The 16,385-nt window shown below is 37.8% G+C and overlaps 2 protein-coding genes across 2 annotated transcripts; both read right to left on the bottom strand.

Moving 5' to 3' along the window:
• Positions 1–257: 257 nt before the first annotated feature.
• Positions 258–2,020, bottom strand: MELLADRAFT_101564 (uncharacterized protein; the record flags this gene model as incomplete). Its single annotated transcript, XM_007404819.1, has 3 exons — positions 258–814; positions 887–1,658; positions 1,712–2,020. 3 exons carry the CDS (start codon positions 2,018–2,020, stop codon positions 258–260), a joined length of 1,638 nt encoding a protein of 545 aa, XP_007404881.1.
• Positions 2,021–3,948: 1,928 nt separating this feature from the next.
• Positions 3,949–10,346, bottom strand: MELLADRAFT_101565 (uncharacterized protein; the record flags this gene model as incomplete). The annotated part of the gene is made up of 20 exons (XM_007404818.1): positions 3,949–4,164; positions 4,237–4,435; positions 4,520–4,710; positions 4,822–4,933; positions 5,025–5,146; positions 5,232–5,544; positions 5,902–6,046; positions 6,141–6,220; positions 6,296–6,428; positions 6,507–6,525; positions 6,597–6,769; positions 6,863–6,955; positions 7,029–7,151; positions 7,246–7,295; positions 7,365–7,536; positions 7,605–7,749; positions 7,837–8,011; positions 8,062–8,594; positions 8,763–9,646; positions 9,833–10,346. 20 exons carry the CDS (start codon positions 10,344–10,346, stop codon positions 3,949–3,951), a joined length of 4,392 nt encoding a protein of 1,463 aa, XP_007404880.1.
• Between the last annotated feature and the right edge of the window lie 6,039 nt (positions 10,347–16,385).

Genomic DNA, 16,385 nt, shown 5'->3' on the forward strand with positions numbered 1-16,385 from the left:
GCATGTACCAAAGTTGGAATTGCGTTGGTTGACTGTTTTTATTTAGAAAACTTCAAAGCATAACACGTGAAAATGTTACAAATACTGAAAAATTATAAACTAGTCAGGACAATGGGTCTTTGTAAAAGAAAGTTATGATCAAAGAGTGTGATTTTGAAATGAGTGTAAAAAAGATTGAAATGTAATGATCAATAAGTACGAATTGGTTTGCTAAATTTTAATCTAATTCATATGAACAAAGAAAGAAAAGAAGTGAGTTATGCTGTTAGAACTTGAGAGTAGGTAAGCCTTGGTTTCTCCATATTACTGGTGATCGGTGCTTCATTAGTAGGCCAGACATGATGATATTGGTTTGGAGATAAAAAGTCAAATTCAGGATACTTCAGACCGAGAGGTCGTGATGATCGAGTCATTTGATCTCCATCGTTAGAGGTTCCGATAGGCTGGTGATTATTAATCTTAGGGTGAAATCTTGGATCCTTGTCAATATCAGAGAACCCAGTCTCGCTTTCCTCAGGCAAATTCGGGTTCTTCCAAGATGTAGCAGTATGTTCATAGGGATTCGGTACTTCAGGTTTATGGGGTGAAGTGAAATAGAAATCATGAGGTGCAGGCGCCTTGAAACCGTTGTGGTTGACGATGTCATCAATATGAGGCAAATCATCTATCTTAAAACCTTCCTGGTGACGATACTTATCAATTTCACCGCCAAGATCTTCCCATTCTTTGCTGTGATCTAAAACTTTTTCAGAATCAGCGTGATTCTCATAATGTGGTACATCCTGCGATTGTTGGGATTGCGGGTAAAAATATCCTAGATACCCACATTGAAGAAGATTGAGATCAGTGCTCAAATAGTGATAATGATTCAAGTCTTATTGCTTACCTGTGCCATCCTTGCGTGCTACCTGATAACTTGGAGCTGGTTCGTATGAGTATGGATGAGCGTACTGTGCGTGTGCGACGTCCGGCAGGATATAATGGTTCAAACCATCGGACCCTACGTGCTGCGCTGAGTATGGTGGCTGATTGAGACCCGCATCATGAAAGTTGTGCAGATTTTGATAATGCCCTTGAGATGCAAATTGATTATGATTATCAACTGCCAGTGTCTGCCACGAAGGATGGTTACCCATATGATCCAAGTTACCAGATTGAATCTCGTTGGTCCAGTGTGGTGGTGTATATGTCGAGATAGTTGGAGCGATAGATGGATTAGCTTGAATCTTGTTGGTCCAGTGTGGTGGTGTATACGTTGAGATAGTTGGAGCGGTAGACGGATTAGCTTGAATCTCGTTGGTCCAGTGTGGTGGTGTATATGTCGAGATAGTTGGAGCCGTAGACGGATTAGCTTGAAACTCTTTGCTCCACGGTGGTGGTGTATAAGTTGAGAGAGGTTTAACATTCAAGGCCTTATGGACCTCCGCCAAAGGTTTTTTACTGATCTCCGCTTCTGCTTCGTAAAACATCTCATTGATTTCTCGATTAGTAGCAAACCGGCCTTTTGCGGTGATCCCATTTAACCGTTGTTGTACTATATCCCTGTGTTGCTGAGTCCAGGTTAATAATGATGGAGCCCCAGGCCGTTCAGAAGCAGATGGTATTTCGTTAGATGTCACCGAGTCAGCGTCTGTGGGAAGTGGTTGATCTTTGACACTCTTCGTGGGTGCTCTGTAAGAGCTATCCAAGGGGACTTTGAAGTTTAACTGACTATCAACATGGGAATGGAAAACAGTGCAGCAAATAACATAGAGAACCACTGACTCCATTTGGTCTTGGGTGGTCCTTTAACCTTATCGCTTGAGAAGGTTTTCACCGCTTTTTCAGAAGTTTTTTCAGATTGTGAGAGCTCCATGACAGGCTCAGCGGCGATTTTGGATGCTACCTCCACATCAGAAGCAATTGTTGGTAGTGAAACGACAGATTGAAACGATTGACATAATAAGAAAGCGATCAAACAAAAGCTTCGAAGTTGAGATGCGCGAAAGCACGGCGTTCGAATGTGATTTCCTTTTTCCATGACGGTAAAGAGACCTCGTATAAATGCTGGTAGGAAATGATGGAAAAGATGATTAGATAGCTTCTAAGAATAAATCGAAAAACGCGAAGCTAGCTACCAAGTTCCTGAATGGTACTCACAATGTAATTATTAGACTGAAGAAAAAAAATGACGTTCGAGCGGATGGACAACCCTTTCCAAAGACAAAGAGTTCCCACTTTTATGGTCAGATTTAAATCCTTAAAGACTCTGAATCTTGCTACTTCCCGCAAGGAATTGAAACATGTCAGTGTAGGTTCGCAATGCATTGAGGTCGCTTCTGAAAGATGTTCGAGACCGGGAAGACCTACACCAAAGCCGAGACAGATCAAGACCCATCACTACCTGGCACGCGTACACTTCTCTTGACCAGAAAGCCTTACCAGTGGGGAGAGAGGTGAACAGTTTAATCGCTGATATCCCTTCCACACAACTGGATTATCCCTTTGTTCATGTGCTCTCCCCAAGGTTAGGTCAGACTCACCGTTTCGATCTCCAGCATATGTAAGTTGAGGTGACAAGTCTCACATGGGATTTGTTAGAGAATTAGTGCCGAGCAAGGCAATCTGTGAGGTCTCAACTTGGAAGCAAGCTGTCAGAGAGTCACGCGGGCCATCCGGACCGGTGGCCATTCGGCATCCGGGTGTACCTTGAACATGCAGATCATTGCCGGGAGTGAGGACGATGAGTTTAACAGGTCTTGTTTTGAGAGCACTAGCCTTCTAGGGCTCAGCCTCAAATACGGAGCTCTTCAATCATAAGTCTCAGCGTCCGCGGATAATTATTTGACCTCATTGTCTCTTGAAGTCTTGACGGAGGTGTAAGTAAATCAGATTCTTCATACACGTATCCCACCATTTCATGATCTGCCTCTCAAACTTCATCTCACAAAACCCCTGAAAAGACCTATTCAAAACCCCTTCACTCCACTTCTTGCCTTGTTCTTTCTCTCTTTCTTTGTTCTTTCTCTCTTTCTTTGTTCTTTATTTCTTTCTTTGTTCTTTCTCTCTTTCTTTGTTCTTTCTCTCTTTCTTTGTTCTTTCTCTCTTTCTTTGTTCTTTCTCTCTTTCTTTGTTCTTTCTTTCTTTCTTTGTTCTTTCTCTCTTTCTTTGTTCTTTCTCTCTCTCTTTGTTCTTTCTCTCTTTCTTTGTTCTTTCTCTCTTTCTTTGTTCTTTATCTCTCTCTCTCTCTTTCTTTCTACCTCAAAAAAAAGTTGCAGTTTTAAATCCATACCATTCTTTCTCAACTTTTTTTCTTCAAATATATGTACATAACACTTCACAAGATAAAATATAACTCTCAAGTTTTTCAATTTTTTAAAAAAAAATCATGATCAAAGAAAAAAAAAAACTAACAACTCACTGTCCAAACCCTCCAAACATTAAAGTAAATAAACTTGAACATAAAGATAAAGAAGAGGAATTAAGAAAAAAGAAAAAACTTTAAGAGAATTGCAATGTAAAAAAAATGGAAAATATGCAATAAAAAAACTTCTCTTTGTCTCTTGATATTTAAGATTTGAACGAACGAAAAATGTAAAGATCAAAAAAAATCAAAGTAAAAAAAAAAAGATGAGCAATTTAAATAAGATATAATAAAAAGACTTTTGTTTAAAAAAAATAAAAATAAAAAATGATAAAAAAAGGTCTTTCAAAAAAGAAAAAAAAAAGAGGATAAAAAGGATCAAAAAAGATAAATAAAATTAAAAAACGAAACTAAAAAAAAGTAAAGTCAAACTCCAAAAAAAAATCAAAACAACCTCAACTAAAAAATGAACCAAAAAAAAAAACAACTCCCTCCATCCCATCCCATCCTTTAATGTATAGCAGTATTAATCAACTGTCTCAATTTCCTCGTACCTTTCTTAGCCACACCAGCGGTAGTAGACCCAGTATGAGACTGAGTAGGCGTCATGATCCCACCCCCTCCTCCTCCTGTCCTCCTCCAATCAAAGGTGAAGTAGTAGTACTATGAGTCGACATGATTTTAGATCGAACAACTGTACTACTACTATTATTATGACTACTACTACCACCACCACCACCTCCTCCTCCACTTGTTCCATTATTCTTAACCCCATTTCCTCCTGCTCTATGTTTCCATTTATACGATAAAGCATATTGACTCTATAAAAGACCAAAAAAACAGTTAGATCAACAGGAACCAAATCAAATACGAAATCTTTCATCAAAACCCACATCTTCACTCAAGATCGGTGATCTCATAATCAATCCTTCAATCCGATCTTCCACTTCAATCTCCGGTGCTAATTTCCCACACTCAATCACATTCGCACAAGCCTTTGCAATCTGTCCAAACTTAGTCCAATTCACTTTCCCATCTCTCATATCATCTTTAACTTCATTAACAGCTGTGATATCTTGTAAATAAGTACCACTAGAAAAAAATTCATTCCCAATTTCATCAAGAAGATCAGTTTGTCGGTTTCAAAAGGAGAAATAGTAAGAAAACAACACTAACAGATAAGGTACACATTGTGCAGAAGCAGTTTGTCTTGCTAATCTATAAGCCGAAAACGATCTTTGTGAACTCATTAATCGTTTTAAAGAAAGGTATCGACGATAAGATTGTAAATCCATATGTTGGACGATCTCAAAGGTAGCTTCTAATCTATAAACCGGTTGAGCTTCGATTCCAGCCAAGACTCCCATCTAATCAAATTCAAAAACAGAAAAAAAAGAGAACATCAACCCATCAGATCAATTTTATTTGAACTAAACCAAAAGAAGAACAGGACAAGATTCGAAAAACAAATAACAAACCAATGAATGAAAATCATCCATATCTCTTAATTCGTATGCCACTTTCATCAACTTTAACAAAACTCTTGCTCTAGATTTCAATTTATCTTGAATCAAAATCATCGAACTTGCCCTGTCAAAAAAAAAGAACCCATATCATACATCAGCCGAAATACATCCACAGACATGTTTTTTCTTCGTATTTGATAATATAGACAACTCACCAAGCAGCAAGATGATTTAAATAATCAGTAGAACGAGCGATAGGTGAATAAGGATCTCTTAAAGCCACCCTAGGATTCTTAGGATCTCTAGGAGCCAAAACATATCTAATCAAATGTCTTGGCTAAGAAAAACCAAGAAAAGAAAGTAAAGAATGATCAGATCTACCATCTTCCAGCCATCAAACTTCAGATAACACACACACACACCTTCATTTCAGCAAAGATATCCCATTCAAGTCTAGTGATTTGTAATGCTAAAGCTTCATCCGACAAACTTAAGATTTGATTAGAACAATCCAACAACGATTTGTTTTCAGCTTTCGAATCTAATCCAATCGAAGATGAACCAGCACCAGTAGTTTGAGATTTCAATCCAAACGAAGATTGAGTATCTTGATTATTATTAATCGAATGTCTAGACGTTTCATCTTGTTGTTGTTGTTGTTGTTGTTGTTGAAGAATCACATCTGAATCATCTTCTTCATCTTCTTCTAATCTAGTATTGGAAGGTGATAAAGTACTAGATAATGAATTTTTCAATCTCAAAAGATCATCCAAGATTTTAGCAATCGATTCAGGTTCAGTTGTATCCGGTAAGGCCCATCCAATATCTTCATCTATCATTAAACTTATCGTTTTCGTCATCGGTAAAATCTCCACTGCATAATGTAAAAGCCATGTAGCTGATAAAATTAAAGATGTAAATCCTTTCAAGACTTGTAATGTACTTGGTTTTACAAAATCTCCTGGATATGCTTCTACCCATGTCATCAATACATGACAAATCCTATATTCAAAAGAATCAAAGTGGTTGTGTCAAAAATCTTGTTCAAACAAAGTTATCGATTCCAAACAAAAATAGGCCTTCGAACTCAACTTCATTTGTGCATAACGAGTCAAAAGAGGATCATCTTCAAGATGATAAGAAACAAATTCAAATCGATTGATCAAAGCGCTCAAAACATCAAAAGGTGTAGAAAACCTTCTAAAGACAATCAAGAAATGATCTACAAAACTTGGTTCTAACGATTCCCATGATCACAAACTCAAAATGTTAGTTTCAGTAGTCAAATGAACTAGGGAAGAAGAACTGATCATCGTAAGACTGTAACTAACCATTTCCACTGACAGTAGCAAAAACAAACTTATCAATAATCGTTTGTTTATCTAAATGCAAGTCCATCTCGGATCCACGTCTATTACCAATCAAACAAAAAAGCCAGTCAGTCTAATAGACAATAGAGATTTGAAAAGATAGATGATCACTCAACTGGCTCATGACAATGGCTTTCTGAGCAGCATGACGACTAGTAGCATCACTAGACATCGCACCAAAACTTGCTGTTGTTGCTTGATTCTCATCATTCTCATTTGGATCCTTCTCATTGATCTCTCCTGTGTTTTCTAATGAAAAAGTTGATTCAATAAGTCAAGCTCAATCATTTCTGGGTTCAATCTCATCACAGTAACAAGAAAGCTTACCATTTTCGTCTGACTGATTCTAAAGGAAACGTTGGTTTTCATCAGTATCAACATACATCGATCTTCAAGAAGCGGAGAAGAAAACTCAACTTGATCACTCATCTTCACTTCTCCATCAGCCTTGAGTTTGGGTGGTGGGGGTGAAAGATCCGATGATTGAGATCGAGTGACTGAATCGGACGAAGTTCGAACGTGTTCCTCATCATGATGACTACCAGAGTCTAAGATATGAGTCGATGCACTACTGTAAGACCGCGGTTCACCTATTCATGGAGTCAAAGAGTACAATTCATCAAGATTTTGACGCAAATACACAAAGGTCTCTTTGGTAATCACTAGATCGAGAAGTAACAGACCTCTAGCTTCTCTGATCGCTTTCATGATCCAATTAAATGAATTCCTCATCTTCTTCCCCGGATCTTCCAAACCTCCATCGAGCTGGATCATCCCTTTATTGTAGTACGGATATAGATTCAAATCAATATCAAGCAATGAGGTGCACAAGAGAAAAAACACGCTTACCAGTTCCATAGACATTAACAAGTTCCGCAGCCTTGATTGGTGAAGTTAGATTGAGCTTCTCATCTTTGTTTGACTTACAAGCCAAGACGATCAATGAGATCCCTCCTCTGGTCCAAAATGAATCTGTTGAATTTCCCAAAGGTTTCCAAAAGAAATCTTCTTAATACAGAAGAAAGGAAGCAAGAGGATGGAGTGGGTCGATGAATCTACTACTTACGTAAAAGAGGTCGTAGATGATCCAACGCAGTAGGATCCATTGCATCATAACTAAAAGTGATAGTGCATACCAAAGATCAGATACTTCATCCTCTTCAATAGAGACCAGCTGAGACATACCAGAGTAGAATTCCGTCGAGAGAAGGTAACCTCTTTGGCCAAATCATACCTTCTTTCTTATGGTCTTTTTTAATAAACTGTTCAGAAAGGATCAATTGATCCACCTCCAAGACTTGTACAGTCCTACTTGCTCCTGCGGTTCCATTCGACACTTGTGATACGTATGAGATGACTGTGATTGTAAAGAAAGGATGACGTCAGTTCAGGACTAAGAAAGGTCATAGCAAGAAATATCAAGACTTTTATTAGCTTGGAGATCCGAGTATAAAGTGACCGAGTTTGTCACGGGTTTTCTCAAGGCACGTGTGATGATCGTAGATTTCCCTACGCCCTTTGGCCCAGCCACACCAATCGTGAAATCGGCTTTCGAAGCTAGTGCGGCTCTCTATGTCACACAAACAAATGAACAAGGGGATTAAGATACTTGAATGAGGGATTGGATCATGTCAGAAAGAGTGAGAGAGAAACGCACAGAAGCTGGCGTGTCAACAAAATAAAGATCATCATCATTATCACCATCAGATCCGACTTTGACTTCCTGTTTGTCACTGAGTGGCGGGTTACTCAAGGCAGAAGGATTCTTAAGAGTACCATTGAAAATATCAAGGTGATGAGAATCGATTGAACCAAGATCATCAAGATGAGGTCTGTCTAGAATCGGATAATGATATTGAAGTTGATGATGGATCTTGTAAACTGTTTGGCTCGGCGAACAAGTGTATCACTGAGACTTCGAGCCCTGGGTGATCTATTTTGATCAGTTTTTTCAGAGCCAGGTGAGGTGAGGTTAGCAGTAGCCGAAGTCGAAGTCGAGGAAGCAGTGACAGGGTCAGGGAAACCACCGATGGGAGCGGTATGTGGTGCATCTAATGCGTTATGATACAGACTCGATCCTGTACTTTGACCTGTGGTAGGAGTGCTTTTGATGATCGGGTCAGTGATAGCTTTGAATCTCATTTCAAGAGGATCAAGAATACGTCGATTCCTGAGACTATTATTTGGTCGATCAAACGAGGGTTGTTGTACACCTTTTCCGATTCGAAATGGTAGTGAATTGGAAGAAGAAGATGATAGATCGGGTGATAATCGGTTCACAATCTTGGAAGAAGGTAATCGAGGAGGATTACGGTTTGAGGTAGACGCTGATGGATGGTCGCGTTGCAAATATTGTCCGATATGTGGTGAATCAGCTGAACCGGTACTGGATAGATGCATACGACGAGCATGTGGCTTGGTTTGCGAGGAATGTGTTTTGCAATCATCCAAAGCACAATCCAAACATTTGCGTCGATCACCCACTTCTTCCTCTTCTTCTTCCTCTTCGCCTTCTTCTTCCTCATCTCCATCTTCCTCTTCTTCCGCTTCTTCATCTTCATCTTCTTCAGCATGCGTAGAGACTTGATCTTTCAAATGATTGTTACGTCGATGACTTGCATGAAGGTGATGAGTAAAGTTTTCATGCCTTGGCCATGGTACTTCGTCGATATCTTCTTCTAGAATGTCATCTTGATGATTCTGGATTGAGTTTGTAGATGACCAATCTGGTTGACTATTCCCAACCTGTGACGAGTTCTGGTGATGATTAGATTTATGATCGATTGAAGACTGTTGTGAATGTTGGACTGAATGAATAGAAGATTGAGTTGCAAGTTGAGGGGATGAGAGTGTGGATGATTCGAATAAATGATCAGTGCTTTTACTAGACGGGTGTTTCGAAGAGGTCAAAGAAGATTCCGATGGTTTGGATTTGTTAATGTTCTGATTTGGATCTTTGATTGAGCTCTTGCGTTGAGATGATAGTCTAGGGTGTTTTCCATCGTTTTGTTGATGCTGATGGCTAGAGGAGAGATGAGATTGAATGTACTGATCTAATGAGAAACTAGCCCGAGTTCGAGCAGCTGAAGTCGAAGCAAGTGAAGAATAGTTGGAAGAGAGTGGACTAGCACTATGAGGATGGTTTGGATCACGAAACTTATTATCGATTGGAATATCAGCTAGATGATGTTGTTGTTGTTTGAGAGTGAGTTTCTTGCTACCAGTTGAAGTTGAAGTTGCAGTACCACCGAATGGAGTGTGAGTGAAACCAATCTTATTCCAAATCGTCTCTCTCTGTTTAGGGGTATGTGGCATGGTCTGATTTGACTGAAATGCGGTTGTTTGTTGATCGGATTGATCTGACAAAGGAAATTGAGGGAATTGTTTTGATGATTGATTGGAAGAAGACTGTTGTTGTTGAGAAGTAGATGGTAAGAGAGTGAAAGAAGACTGACTAGCTTGATGTTCTAAGGGTTGAGAGTTGAGTTTGTGTTGATGATGATTATTGATTTGAATATGCGCATTAGATTGATCATGATGAGGATTGTTCGATTGATGTTCGAATGAAGGTTTGTTTGAATGAAAATGAACCAAGTTCAATAGATTCTTCACTGTAGATGGTTTGTTAGATTGATTTGAATTTGACATTGAACTCATGTTCAGATTATGATGAATGAGATCTTGTTGTGAGTTTGAATCAGTCTTGATTGTAGTTTGATCAGATGGTTCATAATCTACTAGATGGAAATCCGTTGAAACTGGAGTGAATTCAGGTAAAGTGAGTTGATGAGTTGAAGTTGAAGAGTTTAGATCAAGTTCATTTGGAATTCGATGTTGATTTGTAGATGGTTGGTTTGGTATTAGTTTATTCAATAGTTTGTTTGATTTAGAATGTTGTAGATCACTTGATTCGATGGTTGGATTCGATGATTTCTTGATCGGTGGTCTCGAGAGTGCTTGTAATAATTCCGATGGAATGATTGGTAATGGTGGTGATTTGACTGTTACACTTGAATTGGGTAAGTTAGGTACAGCTGATTTGTTATGAGTTGATGAAGTAGGTGTGGTTGAGTTCTCATGGTTGGTTTGATGGTTTGTAAATGGTGATGGTGATGGTGAAGGTGAAGGTGAAGAAGTGAAAGATTGCTGTGAGGGATGATGAGTCATGGTTGGGTGATGATTAATTTGTAATTTCTTGATTTTCAACTTTGCTTGTTATTTTTGATGATGATGAATGGTTGAAACGATGAGAAGTTATAGAAGAACACTCTAGTGACTAGTCCATCAGAACTCACACTGTGAAGACTGAAGACTGAAGACTGAAGAGCTGTGAAGAGTGCTGCTGGTTTTGGATGTGAAAAGTTTTGATTTAAATTCTTCTTCTCTTCTTTTGCTTGCTTAATTTCAATTTTCAATTTACTACTGAACTTTATTGTCACTCTTCTTCTAACTCGTACTGGTCCTCTCTCAATTCAATCTCAATTTCAATTTCATTTTCAATTTCACATCACTCCATCCATCTCCAGCCATCTTCCAGCACACTCGCTCTTCCATCTCACATTTCATTTCATTGTACATAGTATACACTTTGGATCACTCATTCAGCTCTTATAATGAAATCACTCCACCTAAGACTTCCTGATTATATATTCTCTGGAGTGAACATCAAAGTGTTTTCATATCTTGAAGATGAATTTGTGAAAGATTGTCTATGCTTAGATCTTCCTAAGTATCTAAGAAAGCTCACATCTATTGTGACACCCCTTCGTTCCGTTGCAAGAAGCCCTTGGTTCATATATATGGTGATTACAAGCTTTTATTAAGACAGTACCATTTCTAATATCAAAGAAAACAGGCTTAATAAGCTCATCATGAAATTATGACCATGAATGAATTATGGTCTTTATAACGTATGGATTGGGAAACACTGGTGCATGGAACAAATAGCTCCTCTCAGTAGATTCTTTCAATATATCAGAAAGATGACGCACCATGAATTACATAGATGAGTACAAAAACAATCTGATCGAAAGGAGAAGAGAAACATATAACAAAAATGGTACATCCAAGCCACTTTGCCTGGAATGAAGCATCAAAGTGCTTTCCATTTCATCGTGTAAGATGTTTCTGTGAATCCTAAGTACTTTCCACAAAGCTCATCACAGTCAAAGTCTAACTCACAGCTGGATTTGTTTCCATATTTGAACACTAGGTTTGATCCCAAGTTAAAGCTAGTACATAGAAGCTAGTCAATTCTTCGATTTAAAACAAAAAGTCGTAAAGGAAACTCTGAATTTTCGCTTACACTCCGAATACCCTGAGTTGTTAATCTGTGTCGGATGATTGACAAGGATTTTAGCGTGTGTATCACCTTATGAGAAAACTATTGGCTATCATAAGTATGACCCAGTGTGCTTTTTATAACAAATTCGAGGACAGCCACGTCAGTTCTCTTCTCCATGAAGGGGTCGGCTTCCACCCGGCTTCCACACGGATGAATCAAGAGGATGACATCATGATGATATGGAAGCTTCCGCTGAGGAACCGAGACTAAATCTGCTATGTACCACTCTACACTAATGACGTGACTGGCTGAGGTGCAGTCCACAAGACAGGCCTCAGAAAGCCTCATAAAAAAACAAATACGCAAGCACAATTATGGTGTTCAAACATGTGCAAGAACTCTGCAAGACCGACGCGCAAGATCCGTGCAAGATTTTATGTACATACTAATCTTGCACATTAATTATTTTGACAACCCGCGTTATTGTGTTCCAAACCGTGCAAAAACTTGCACAAATTTATTTTGAAGTTTGAACACCATAAAGATGACTGTAGAGAAAGCAAATGAAATTGATCATGATATCATTGTCATTATATCCAGGTTGTACTTCTTTCCAGCTTCAAAAAGGTATGGTCCCAATACTTTAGTTAAAATATCAGTTTTTTGATGCTTTGATCCTACTCAATGTAAAATTACCATGCCTCTAAATAATTGCTCAGGAACATAATCAAACTCTTTATCTGTCTGCCTTGTTGTTTTGTTATGTATATAAATGACTTGCCACCATGTTATCACAAAATAATTTTACTCGTCCCATTGCGCCCAATACATCTTCCACTAAATTTCTCAACCACAGCACCTCTCTTGCTGCCATTCCATATACTTTGCACAACATGTTGATGTTGTTATACAACCCTGACACTTTGGAGTTCATGCCAAAGAACAATCTAGGAAGAAAGTGGCATAACCATGTACTGATTTTGGGTACTCCCCACCCCAGTTTGAATCAACATAAGTATGTAAGTCTGTCTTGATCTCATTGATCAACAGTTTCAAATATAATTTAACCAATCCAGTGGTCTTCAGATATTGTAGAACACCTTGAGAAGCTGTCCAGTGTTGAGTAGTTGGTCTGGCAGTGTATCTATGTATGTTAAGTCAGGTGGTGTTGCCACTGCTAGATTTAGAGAACCAATCACCAAATAAGTATTTTTTCTTGTCAATGTTGTGTTTGTCTTCTCTTGGTGATGTTGGTAATGGAGAGGAATTCAAAGGTGTTGTCAATTTTCCTGGTGTTTCTAGAAACAATACCAGAATTGCTCCGCTCCATATAGTGGTTGCAGAACAAGCAGCTGGGGAATCCGCTATATGCACCCATATGTAATATACTCTTTTTATTCAAATTAAACTTTTCAAATTCATTGTTGAACTTTATTGTTCTCATCCTACTAACCTTTCTATTTGATATATGTCAACAAAGCACAAGAAGCTCTAATATGAGGTAAAGAAATGCTGGTAAAAAAGTGGTTTCTTCAAGAGTAAGTTCTGAATTCTGATATTCAATTAAATTGGTAGAACCATTATTCTTTTGAACTCAATCTTATTATTTTGATGATTTAATGGTTGGTCTTGTGATTTCTTCATCTACTTTGATGAATACATTTTGAACAATTTCTCAATAATTTCATCATCTAAATTATCAATTATAATTCTAGTTCTACTACTGTTTAAAGTTATGTTTGACCAAACCTTTCGAAATGAATGGTAGTTGAAACTTGTTTTAACTTACAGGAATTGGGGCCGGCAAAGTGGCTTTGAAAGACAATCCAAGTTTGTGGAAACACATCCCCAAAAAACTTTCAGAGAAGATCTTACTAAACACATGGTTTTTAACACAGCAGTAGCTCACATAGCTCTTTACCACTTTATCAAAAACCTTTTGATATTGTAAAAAGATCTTTCTCTTTTCCTTCACTGATTTGTATCTTATTCATCACATCCACTTTGTTATCACAATTTTGACTATCTGTTATCTCTTTTTATAATACAAAGTTGTGTTTAAGATACAACTTTTTGTACCCACCATGCCTCCCATTTCTATTAGGGATATGATTGATGTTGTAGTGACATCCCCATTGGGCTTTTGGTTGTTGCAGTTTGAGTCAGACCCTTTGGGGCCGTCATGCGTAATTTAGCAGTTGTGAACAAACTCTCAAGTCTCTCAAAAAGACCAACATGCCAATACAATTTGTCTTTCAAAGAAGATCCTTGAGAAATACTTTAGAACAATATCTGGAAAGGACAGAGAGAACTATCAAGGTGTGAAAGTGTGTGAGGGTTGGGTGCTCTGTTGAGGACTCAAGGCTCACTAAATGGGCAATGTAGGGTGTTATATTTATAATTTATAATGTTTATATTTCAAATATAAAGTAATTACAACTAAAAATATAGAAAGAAATGGGGAAAGGGCAAAAACTGGCCTGTTTGGATAAATCCAGACAGACTACAGCTAATTAACCCCTTAAAAGGAGGTTTATAATTATAATAAGTAAATGTTATAATTAATGAAGGGTGTATCCAAGGCCTTCCTTTTATCTTTTATGTAACAGATTAAAGAGTGAGATAAAGATCACTACACTGGTTGTTCTGAAAGTCACCAACTTGGGGTTGTTCTTAAGGTCACCAGCCTGAAAGTAATTGTATGTAGGTCACTAGCCTTGGGTTTTTGGAAGGTCACCAACCTAAAAGAGTTTCTACTTGGGGGAAGTAGATGATCCAGAAAAAGGTGAAGGGATTACTACTTACTTTTGGTCAGGAAGCTGATTTGAAGTTATGAAGTTATCACTGGTCTTATATTCATAAGACTCTTGATATTACTTCAATAGAACATTAAAGTTGTTCTTTGAAAGTATTATGTAATAATTGCTTGGGGGGAATCTTTGACGGCTGAGAGAGGAGGGGTTTATATACTCTCCTCTCTAAACCTAACTGTAGTGATATTTGTTACTATCACTACATTGGTTCAGGATTGATCATTACTAGATGTTATGATTATTGCTAGCAATCTTTGATTACATATACTTGTTAAGTATAATATGTAATATAGGCATTTTAACTCTTGACACTGAGTTATGAGGTGTAAATGGTATTTTACTACATGTTACATGTAGTTTTAAGTGTACATGTATATGTAATAAGTGTTTTGGTACATTGTATTACTTGTTACATACAGTCTAAGCTCAGTATGTAGCATGTAATTAATTTTATAAATAATGTTTCTAATGTTACAAGTTAGTTTTGGGTACATGTACATGTACTCAGGGCTGACAAAGTGGCTGAGCAAAGGAGCAAGGATTGAAGAGTGTGTGGTTAAAGACAGATTGAGAAAGGTTATCATCAAATGGCTGTATCTCACACTGTGAACATCATTCAACTTCCCCACATTGGAAGAGGAAAATGATTAATAGTCCAGTTTGTCATAAAAAGATCCAATACCGCTCACCTGAGCCTCAACACCCACACTACATATGTGCAGTACGCTAAGTAAATAGCTTTCTATCATGTACATACAGGTCTGCTCAGTTTTTTGCCCATTAGACTATATAAATCACATGTTATACCACATGTAACTTTTTGGACTTGAAAAAAATTGTCCCAAGAACTCACTACATATAATTCTGTAGCTGCTCAGGCAATATTTTTGAAGCTATTTCTTAGTAACAGAAAGGGCATTACATGCAGTTGAGTTGATGAGATTACACCAAAACGTTGAGTCAGTGTATGTAGTCTATCTTTTGAATGCTTTTGTCAATCTGAAAAAAGTTACAGCATGTATTACATATGAATAACTCATCCTGCTGAGCAGATAACTGAGCAGAACTGTATGTACATGATAACCACCAATTCACTGAGCCTGCTACACATATGTAGTGTGAGTGTTATGGATCAGGTGTGGAGTGATAGATCATTTTATGACAAATGATACTCCCAATCATTTTTTCCTGCCCACTTGGGGAAGTTGATTAATGTTTGCAGTGTCAATATGGACAATTATCTCAATCTTGTCCATCAGATAGTGGCATCAGATATTCAAACCAAACACCAATCAGATTGTAGATATATGGTCAAGTTTGGCTCAAGATACAATGTGGCCACATGTAACTTTTTGGGTGTGGATTTTGGCGGCATTGTATCTTGTTGCAGTGACCAAATGGGCCCTTACATATGTGCAGCAGGATGGGCAAATCAGGAGATTTCAAGTACATACAGATCTGCTCAGCTATTGGCTCATCTGCATGAGCAAATCATATGTAATAACTTCTGGATCTTTTTTAGTTTGAAAGAATATTTCAAAAATTGACTACACACACTGACTCATGGTTTTGGTGCAATTCCATCAACTGAAATTCATGCATCAGCCTTTTTGTTACTGTCAAATGGCTTTCAAAGTATTGCCTGAATAGATGTTGAGGTATATGTATGTTGTTAAATTTTGGGAAGATTTTATGAAACTGAAAAAAGTTACAAGATGTATCACATGTGATTTACTTATTCAGATGAGCGGGGAACTGAGCAGACCTGTATGTACATGATAGCTAACAATTTACCCAGCTTGTCCCACATATGTGATGTAGGTTTTATGGCACAGGTGTGCAGTGATTGATCCGTTATGACCAATTATACTTGCAATCATTTTCCTCTGCTCAATTGAAGCAAAGTTGTTTGATGTTTACAGTGCGTTAAATCATTCCCTTCACAGTATCTTCCTCCCATTTGAAACCAACTAATTTGAGGCTTTCAAAATCTTTGTTGACTTGGTTGACAGAAGTCATTATGTATTGGCAGAATTCAATCTTTGTAACATGATAGATTGGAAAATAACGTATTGAGCTGTGCAACCCCTTTTTGAAATAAATCTCCAA

Source organism: Melampsora larici-populina (genome assembly GCF_000204055.1).
Source record: "Melampsora larici-populina 98AG31 unplaced genomic scaffold MELLAscaffold_2, whole genome shotgun sequence".
In the NCBI taxonomy this organism is placed as follows: Eukaryota; Fungi; Basidiomycota; class Pucciniomycetes; order Pucciniales; family Melampsoraceae; genus Melampsora; species Melampsora laricis-populina.